The 10,362-nt window shown below is 43.9% G+C and overlaps 1 protein-coding gene across 1 annotated transcript; it reads left to right on the top strand.

Moving 5' to 3' along the window:
- The first annotated feature begins 5,204 nt into the window (after positions 1–5,204).
- Lipt2 (lipoyl(octanoyl) transferase 2) lies at positions 5,205–9,284 on the top strand. The gene is made up of 2 exons (XM_046442158.2): positions 5,205–5,712; positions 6,198–9,284. Exons 1-2 carry the CDS (start codon positions 5,247–5,249, stop codon positions 6,425–6,427), a joined length of 696 nt encoding a protein of 231 aa, XP_046298114.1. The 5' UTR covers positions 5,205–5,246; the 3' UTR covers positions 6,428–9,284.
- The last annotated feature ends 1,078 nt before the right edge of the window (positions 9,285–10,362 follow it).

Raw genomic sequence — 10,362 nt, 5'->3', positions numbered from 1 at the left:
AGATACAGAAGTGTTTCCATGGGCCTGAGTGGGGTTAGGAGGAATGTTACGGGGATAGGACACACAGTGCCAGTGCTGAGTCCAGCTCTTGAGTGTCATAGTAACCACACATTCATTATTAAACTCTGCATTTGTTTGGATATACGTGTCCCCTCTTATCCAAGTCCATGGGTGATATTGCTTCCTTGATTCCTCACTCCCTATGCTCAACTAAAGAGCTGGTTCTGTGGATTTCACCATCTTAAATTTCTTCCCTTTCTCCATCTCCATTGCCACCCTCCCTGAGAGCCCAGGCAGCTGTTTCTCACTTGGATTACAACAATCTCTTCTTAACAGACCTCTCTGCCTCCACTCTTGCCTTCTTACAGCCAGCATGATTTTTAAAATGTAAATGGTGCTGTGTCACTGCTTTGGTTAAAACCATTCAATGGCATTACCTTTGCTCTGAAGATAAAGACCAATAACCTTAATGTGACTTGCAGGGCTCTTGGGCCTTATTTCACAGCAGCCTTGCCCACTTCTTATATTTTCTTCATTCTATCACCCTACACCTTCACACAAACTCTTCTTTCAGCCTGGAATGATCTCCCAAATAACACTGGCTTGTCCTTCAGTGTCCTCAGAGACCTTCATATGGACATTATCTCAGGTGATCCTCCTGTTTTAGTCTCTATCGCCACACCTTGTTTAGTGATTTATTTGATTGTCAATAGGTTTGTGGGCTCCCCTACCTATGCCAAATAGGCAGAGACTATTATATTCACTCTACTTCTAGTGCTTATTCCAGTGCCTTGCATGATGAAAGCACTTAATAAATATTGCTAGACAAATGGACAAATGAATGTTTTAAAACAGGAGGGTGGCATTGACAGGACTGGGTCTTTGAAAGGTCTCTGGTTGCAGTGTGGAAGGGGAAGAAAGTGGATGGATACCAGCAGGAGGGAGGTGGCGGCCATCTAACCTGGGCTTAAGATCTCAGTGGACCGACTCTCACTATTGAGAGATTATGATTGAAAAAAAAACACAACAAAACAGACAGGTTTTACATAAAGGCTAAGACAGAAAGGGAGAAGTCAAGAGGGTGATCTTCTGGGAGCCCTACCTTACTTTAAACAGCCATTCTGCTTTATATAATAGGGATCTGTGTAATACCCATTAAGAAAGGGCCCCACAAACTGATTTCAGCCTTCTCCCATAATGCAAAAACCACCAAACTAAAGGTCAGGAGCCCTGAGTTCCTGTCCTGTCTATTTTACTGGATGCCCTTGCCTATCCTGAACCTTGGGGTGGGAAAGGGATCTGGATAATTTCTGAGATCAGGTCAGTGCTGAAAGTCTACACAGTGTGGTTGCTCTAGCCACAGGCCTTGTTTAGTCTGATCTTCGCCTCCTTAGAGGCTGATGAAGAAAGGGCCAATGATACCAAGGACTCAAGTCTTATGTCTTACCACATGCTTTGGTATAAAGGGTCAAGGTCAATTATCAGCATCAAAGTTCGAAGGGAGAGAAGTGGCTCAATCTAGGGTCATGTTAGCCAGCAAGAACCCCAGGATTCAGACTACATACAGAACTCTGGATCCCCAGGGCAAGGGTAGCTAGCAGCTGAGACAGGTTGTTCTGTCTCTGGATACTTGGGCTAGGGTCAGGCAGAACCCCAATCAAAATCTGTTCTATAGATTATGCAACATTTCTTGACAATCCCTATTCTGCATACTGTGCTGCCATTGTCTGTGGACATGTGTGACTCTACCTCAAGATTGGCAGCTTCTCCAGGACAAGGACAAAATCAGATTTGTTTGTTAATCCCTGGCACTGTGGAGTGAGGGAAAATAGGGTAGAATAATAGCTATATTCATTGGATTGATGGACACACAAACCACATATTTTGAGGGGAATTCTGGGGCTCAACAGGCACATTGGTACTCAGGGAAACCTCATGCTTTTCTGATACCCAGCTGCCTAGCTTACTGTAGCTGTGTTCATTTATCCAGCAAACATTTACCACACATCTACTAATTGCTGGACCATGGGATGTATGCTGTGGGGTATTTAAAAATCAATAAGAAAGGGTCCTTGATAAGGCCAAAGATTCTAGAGCCTAACTTCCCAAATTTGAATCTTTTCCCTGAAGCTTTCTAGTAGTCCAATGGTTAGCAATTTATTCACTCTGTGCCTCAGTTTCCTCATCTGTAAAATGAAACAAATAGTAATACCTACTTTATGTATTATTAAGATATTAAATGCATTGATTATTTTAAAGCTTTTAGAGTACTCAACACATGGTAAGTACTATTTAAATGTTAGTTATCAGTCTGTGTTCTTAAGTCAGGAATGGAGGTGATAAGCCCAACTCAGAATAACCACAGCAGACTGGTAAGTAGAGGTACAATTTGTTGAGGTAGCGGTAGAGGAGACATGGTGGAGGAAGCAGGCTCTGAGCTGAGTCTTGTGGGCTAAATACAAATTTGATTCACCACGCCATAGTGTGTCATCCTTAAAGAAAAGGAGGTGTTGGGAAAACATATAACGACAGCAGCACCCCAGAAAAAAACCCAACATGGCGTCTAATGACCCTCTTTCTCCTCTTTGTTTCTTTCATTGGCGCAAAACGTTCCCGCAGGTGCCAATGTTCAAACCCTGCTGGTGGGAAGCCTTAGCCCCAATTAGAATTAACTTCTTGCGCTCCGGAACTGACAAATGGAAGAGCTTGCCAATAAACGGGCGACCTGTTATCTACCTCAGCCCTGTGACCTCTCCTTAGACCTATATAAACACACAGCCTTTTGTAATAAAGCGGAAACCTCTTTGGTGATCTGTGTCGTGTGGTGCGGAGTTTTCCAGTCTTACAGGAGGAAAGCAAAACACCATGTGCCTAATGTTCCTTTTCCAAAAACCTTGCCAAGTTAAGGGGAAAATAAGAGCGAGCATGGATCAGACTGTCCAGATACAAACTATCTTGAAGGAAATGGGCTTTCTCTTTGTACAATGGGAACTAGGTCAAGTTAGTGTTCTGTAGAAAGCTACTCTTACATGTACACTATGATAATTGCTGCTTGTGATGCTGGTTACACAGCAAACTAAGGTAAACTAATGCTGATGATGTCACTGCTTTTACAATATAACATATAAAAGCCCCCCCCCCCCCGTCTCTCTTTGTGGCCACTGGAGAAACTGAGAGTAATTAGTAGAAAGGATATGCATCACTCATCCAGCTGGTTGCCACTGGACAAAATGCCGTGAGGGACAGGAGCCACTGCTTGGCAAACCACTTTGAGGAATGGAGGTACTATCTGTTCACCTGCTGCCACTGAACTCTTCTTGGAACAGTCGCTGATCTCTTGGCGGGCTTTTCCCAACAAATCATATGTCCTGCATGCCATCTCAGGGCACTTTCTTTAGCCTCAGAAACCTACCCTATTTTCCTGACATACGTGGGCTGTGGACACAACATATGGACTGCATATTTTTTACAGGTGATGCTAGTCCTTGCATCCTGAGAACATGGGATCATTAGGGACCTGGAGGCCACCTTGATCCTATGCTTCTGTTTTTTTGGTTGGTACTTTGGTAAAAGGTCTCAATTCAAGGAACACACAGCAAGTTATTTATCAAATAATTCATCTATTCTGCAAGTATTTATTGAGAATTACTGGGTGCCAGGCTCTAGGCAAAATGGGAACCCAGGGATAAAGCAAAGAGTTCATTCTCAAATAAACAGTGATGGAGATGGAACATGACCCCTGATCCCTGGCCTCCCTATTTAGGACTCCTGTATGTCAGAACACATTTCAGGCTGGGGCACTGAGGTCATCTTCTTCAAAAACCAAGTCTTTTGAGTTTCTTTCCCCACCTAAAACATATTTATAAGCTTTAGGTACCATGGGACATGGCCTTATGTAATCTAACCTCTTTTTCCCTCAGAGCCCCTGGCTATCTAAAAGGTATGTTTATTTTTTCAACCAAAGTGCTGCCATTCATGACTCACAATGACTTTTGTGATCTGGTCTGAAACCTACCATTGTCTATTTTGCCCATGCTAGTCTGTCTTCCTTCCCAACTTTTGGCCCTGAGCCTCACTCCGATTGCTATTCTGTTCTTCCTCTTACCACTTCCTGCCCTACCCACCCCTGGGGACTGTTTCCCAAATATATGAGGATTAGTTAATAATTGAGTGTTTACATTACCTTAGCCCCACCACTTGTATACTGAATCTAACCACACACCCTGTGCAGGGGTTGCCTTCCTGTTTAGAAGGGGAATGGAAGAGAGAGGGAGAGATTATACTTGTCCTGGTTTCTTCTCTTGGATAGTGGCCTCATAATTCACAGAGATCTTGTATGCCTCAGGGACAGCACCTGGAAGTGACTTTTTAAGGGCCTAGAAAAATGTTCAAATGTTTAAGAACAGACCCCCCACCCTTTTTAAACAGATTTGCTCAAATGACACTCCAATTGCAACTCAGTGGGTGCTGTGGGCCACTATCAGAACTTAATCATTGATTCCTCCAGCTTCTAGGAGTGGGTTGCTAATGACTCACGACTGAGTTCCTCTCTGGGACCTGACTGTCCACCACTAAAGGAAGCTGGCTTACCAAAAGTCTCAGTGCCTTTCTAGTGCAGCCTGTATCGGTGGGTCAATGCAAGGATCTAAATTTCTGACTCCTTGCTTCAATTTGGAATAACTGATGGTTCATACCAGGCTCAGAGCACTCCTTGGGTTTGGCTAAGGTCTCTGATGTAATTGTTTCAAAGTGCAACTTCTTCCTCCTCAATCCTGCTCTCTATCATCCTCCTTACAGGTGATGGTCTTGAAGGACAACCCTCTCCTGCCCTTCATAAAGCCTCCTGCAGGTAATCTCCATCTTAGAATCTTCTAAAAAGTCAACCTAACACCACATTACCGTGTTTTATTTTTCTTTTCATAGCACTTATCACTATGTGAAATGATGTAATTTAATACTTTAATGCACTTGCTAGTTGTCTGCTGTAAGAATGTACGGCTACCAACGCAGATCTTTCTCATACATAGTGAACCCCTGTACCGCGCGCCCAGGACAGTGCCTGCAGGAACAGCACATACTAAATACTGATTATTGAAACTAATGAATGGATGACGCCGAACCTTCTGATCACACAGCTTCTCCGGAGCTTACACCAGGACTCCGGAACAGCGATTCGGGGCGTGGCCTTGAATCCCCGCCCTCCGGCCCAGGCAGGGGGCCGGGTCCTGGACGCCACCGCCAGTAAGATGTCGCAACCCGGGGTTCGGCTGGTGTGGCTAGGTCGCGTGCAGTATGCCGAGCTACTGGCGCTACAAGAGCGCTGGCTGCGGCGACTGCAGGCCGAGCCTGCAACTAAGGCCTCGTCGGGGACTGAGGCGGGCGCGCTCCTGCTGTGCGAGCCCGCGGGGCCCGTTTACACAGCCGGGCTGCGCGGTGGCCTGACATCGGAGGAAACGGCGCGGCTGCAGGCCTTGGGCGCCGAGGTGCGTGCCACAGGCCGCGGCGGCCTGGCCACCTTCCACGGTCCGGGGCAGCTGCTTTGCCACCCGTTGCTGGACTTGCGGCGCCTAGGCCTGCGCTTGCGCACTCACGTGGCGGCGCTGGAGGCGTGCGCCGTGCGCCTGTGCGAACTCCAGGGCCTCAGGGGCGCCCGCGCGCGGCCCCCGCCCTACACCGGCGTCTGGCTGGGCGAGCGCAAGGTTTGCGCGATCGGTGAGCGCCGCGGGGCGGGGCCTGGGGCTGGACCCGTGAAGGTGAGGGTAGAGCTCTGGGCGGAGCAGGGGTGACCCTAGTGGGCTTTGAATCCGTACTGCGCGCTACTGCGTTTGAATTTTTTTAGGTTCTTCAGAGACATCTTATATCCAGAAGCAGTAGGGTCCTCAGAAGTCATATAGTCCAACACCTTTTTTAAGGGCGGAGAGACATAAAAAGTGAATCGCCAGATTACTTGTGAATCACAATGTGAAAACAGGACACTAATTTTCAAACTTTTAAAGCAATAATCCTTCTATTAAAGGAATCCCCATAATAAAGACAGCTTGGTTTGGTAGTCGCCGTCCCCCAGTCTGTGCACAATCCAAGCTCCAGAAACAAAAATTGAAAACCAGTCATCTGGCCTATTTCCCTCTTTGTGCTGAGACCCCAAGACCTGGGAAGAGGAGGCTATCTATTCTAAAACCCTTTGACTTGCCTTGCAGGAGTTCGTTGTGGAAGGCACATCACATCCCACGGCCTGGCTCTGAATTGCTCTACGGACCTCACATGGTTTGAGCATATTGTACCTTGCGGACTGGTTGGGACAGGCGTCACTTCCCTAAGTGAGGAGCTCCAGAGGCACATCACCGTGGATGATATAATGCCATCTTTCCTTGTGGCCTTTAAGGAGACGTACAAATGCACACTGGTCTCGGACGACAGCCCCAGCTGAAGAGTATTCATGTTATCCCAGCCAGGATGACCCTGTCTTAGAAACCACCAAATCTGACTTGAGTCACTGGAACCCCAGTTCTAGACCTGGCTTATTATTCACTGACTGTGAGACCAAGGGCAAATCATGAGCTCTGAACCATTGTCTGCTTATGTGTTGCAGTTTAATTATATTATCTTTGCCTACCTCAGGTTCTAGATTGAAAACATGAAAAGAAACATATGCTGTATAACATTAGTATGGCCCGTTTCTCAGCCTAGAGAAACTCAGATGTCATAGACTGACATTCTCAATTGTTTGTTACTTTCCTAATACTGTATCTAATTGAATATTTCTGGTGGAGTTCCATTGATTTTTGTAGGAATCAAATCCCTGGATGGCCCACATTAAAGTGATGTGATGTGGCACTTTTTGCATTCTCAAGAGACCTGGGTGCCTTCTGCAATAAAGGGAAGAGCATTATCAAAGAAAAAAGTGGGATCTTGTCTTCCTGGGTTAGATTCTTCAAGTTTGATAATTTCCCTGTTTTGGGTTGGGATACCCTGAACTGGGTCAGAGGTTACAGGAAGAACAAGAATAATTTCTTGGGCTGGGGATATAGCTCAGTTGGTAGAGTGCTTGCCTTGCATGCACATGGCCCTGGGTTCAATCCCCAGCACCACAAAAATAATAATTTTTCACACTGTACAAATGCTGAAGAGGAAAGTGAATGTTCCTACATGAGACCCTTAAGTTTAGAATGCTGTGTACTGGTTGCCTCTTGCTGCATAATGAGTCACCAAAACTTAATTGACTTAAAACTATAGTAAACATTTATTATCTCATTTTTTGTAGATCAAAAATTTGGGAGAAGCTTAGCTGGATGTTTCTTTTTTTATTATCAAATTTTTTAATTGATTTTATTTTTTAACTACATGACAGCAGAATGCATTACAATTCTTTTTTTTTTAAAGAGAGAGAGAGAGAGGAGAGAAAGAATTTTTAATATTTATTTTTTAGTTTTCGGTGGACACAACATCCTTGTTTGTATGTGGTGCTGAGGATCGAACCCGGGCCGCACACATGCCAGGCGAGCACACTACCGCTTGAGCCACATCCCCAGCCCAACATTACAATTCTTATTACACATATAGAGCACAATTTTTCATATCTCTGTATATAAAGTATGTTCACACCAATTCATGTCTTCATACATGTACTTTGGACAATGATGTCCATCACATTCCACCATCATTGCTAACCCCCTGCCCCCTCCTTACTCCCCCCACCCCTCTGCCCTATCTAGGGTTCATCTATTCCTTCCATGCTCCCCCTCCCTACCCCACTATGAGTCAGACTCCTTATGTCAGAGAAAACATTCGGCATTTGGTTTTTTGGGATTGGCTAACTTAGCATTATCTCTCCAACTCCATTCATTTACCTGCAAATGCCATGATTTTATTCTCTTTTATTGCTAGTAATATTCCATTGTGTATAAATGCCACATTTTTTTTATCCATTCATCTACTGAAGGGCATCTAGTTTAATTCCACAGTTTAGTTATTGTGAGTTGTGCTGCTATAAACATTGATGTGGCTGTGTCCCTGTAGGCTGATTTGCAGTCCCACCACCAATTTGCAGTCCCACCAGCAATGTATGAGTGTGCCTTTTTCCCCCACATCTTCACCAACACTTACTTAATAGCTGCCATTCTGACTGGAGTAAGATGATATCTTAGAATAGTTTTGATTTGCATTTCTCTAATTGCTAGAGATGATGAACATTTTTTTCATATATTTGTTGATTGATTGTATATCCTCTTCTGAGAAGTGTCTGTTCAGGTCATTGGCTCATTTATTAATTGGGTTATTTGTTTTTTTGGTTAGCTAGATGTTTCTAGTTTAGTATTATGGATGATTTTGGATTAAAGATGTCAGCTATTATCTGAAGGCTTGATGGGTTGGAGGACAGCTTCCAAGATGTTCACACAGTTTCCTGGTTGATTCTGGTTGTTGAGAGGAGGCCTCAGTTCCTCACCATGTGGACCCTTTGATAGAAACTACTAGAAAGTTCTTATGATAAAACATGTGGCTTCTCCAAGCAAGTGATATTAGAGAGAAAGTAGGAGCCACTGTGACTTTTATGTCCAAGCCTTGGAAGTCATACAGTAATTTTTGCAGTTTCCAAACAGATGAGCCCTATTTAGTATGAAAGGGATGTCAGGGGTGCTGCAAGAGATGAGGATCTTTAGGGGCCAGCTTGGAGTATGGCTTCCACAGCTCATTGAGAATAGAAAGAACCTTGACTGAGAAGACAACCTCTCTCTGGGCTTCAGCTTTTCCCTGGACCAGTGTTCACTAGAAATTAACGAGGGCCACTGTAGAGAATCAGATGTAACTGCGTTACTATTACTGTCCTTGATGGAGTCTGCCTGCAAAGGGATATTCTGTCAAGGTATAGATAGGTAACAGCGGACATGCTTGAAAACAAGGTGTCTGCTGTCCTTGGGAGGGCCTACTCGCAAACGAGAGGCTCCTTCAAGGTTTAGATAAGGTAACAGCCGACATGCTTGAAAACGAGGTGTCTGCTATCCTTGGGAGGACTTGCCTGCAAACGGGATGTTCTGCCAAGTGGGCTAGGAGGGCGCTGAGAAAAATTTTATTATCTGTTCTTAACAAAGAGCAAGCTCAACATACTCCGAGCTGAGAATAGATTAGCCATGAGAAGCGGGTCACTTCTGATTAGAAAGTAAAACTTCTGTATGCTATGTTTAATTAGCTGAAAGACCTGATTTATTGATGTTGGAAGGCTGCCTTCTTTGTTCACAATACTATAAAAAGATTGCTTGTACACAATAAAGGACTTTTTTTCTGCTGCTGCTGCTTTGCTTGCTCTGCTTCTTCTTTCTTTTCCCATGCTGACCTGCAAGTGAATTACTGCAACAGGCCACATTGTAATTTGACATTTTCTAGGAGCCCCACTAAAAAGGTACAAAAAAGGAAAAAAGGGTAATATTAGTTTTAATATACTTAATCTTAATTTAGTGAAAAATTAATATAAAGCAATATAAACATTAATGAGATATTTTACTGTTTTTCATATGAACTCTTTGAGATCTGGTATGGGTTTTGCACTATAGCACACCTCACATTTTATAAGTGCTCATTAGTCATTCAGGGGTAGCCTTAGACTGACTTATATCTAAAAGTTCTTTTGAGTTCCAGGATTCTGTGGCTTCCCTTGCTTTTAAAAAGAAAGGCTGGGGCTGTAGCTCAGTGGCAGTGCACTTGCCTAGCATGTGTGAGGCACTGGGTTCGATCCTTAGAACCACATGAAAAACTAAACAAATAAAGGCATGCTGTCCATCTGCAACTACAAAAAAAAATTTTTTTAAATAATTAAAAAAAGAAAGGCAAGGCCTTTCTTTTGACATCTGATTTTTGAGTGCAAACAATTTATATCAGTTGTTCAAGATGAAATTAGTCTAGAGGTATATTTCTACTCCCTCCTCACCCATTGTATAGAGATGAAACCAAAGCTTAGGAAAAACCTGAAGTTCCCACAGTAAATTCAAGACAAAGCTAGGACTGAGTTTTGGGTGGAAACCTTTTCTCCTCATCTTTTCCTGCTGTGCACAGACTTAGAGCTCAGAACAATATGCTTTATGACATGGACACTCAGTCAATATTAATTAACTGATGATTTGTCTTCCTCTTCCCATGATTTAACTCATATCCTTTCTAAGCCTTTAGTTTCCCACTCCTGGGACCACTGCCACTGTTATAGATTGGGGGCAGGTTGGGGAGTAGTCAATAATTACCTTGCAGTATTACTGCCAAGAAGGGAAATAATTATTTTTTTAAGAAAAGAGATTTTCACGCTTGGAAGGTCATGAACATGTTTATACCCATCTGACACTTGGCCTTCCTCTCTAGCACCTCTAATAAGTGACCACA

Source organism: Marmota monax, unplaced genomic scaffold, assembly GCF_021218885.2.
Source record: "Marmota monax isolate L192 unplaced genomic scaffold, Marmota_monax_Labrador192_F-V1.1 WCK01_AAM20220418_F8-fsc00068, whole genome shotgun sequence".
NCBI classification, from domain to species: domain Eukaryota; kingdom Metazoa; phylum Chordata; class Mammalia; order Rodentia; family Sciuridae; genus Marmota; species Marmota monax.
The sequence above is the reverse complement of the archived record's forward strand: the minus strand, read 5'-3'. Positions and strand labels throughout refer to the sequence as shown.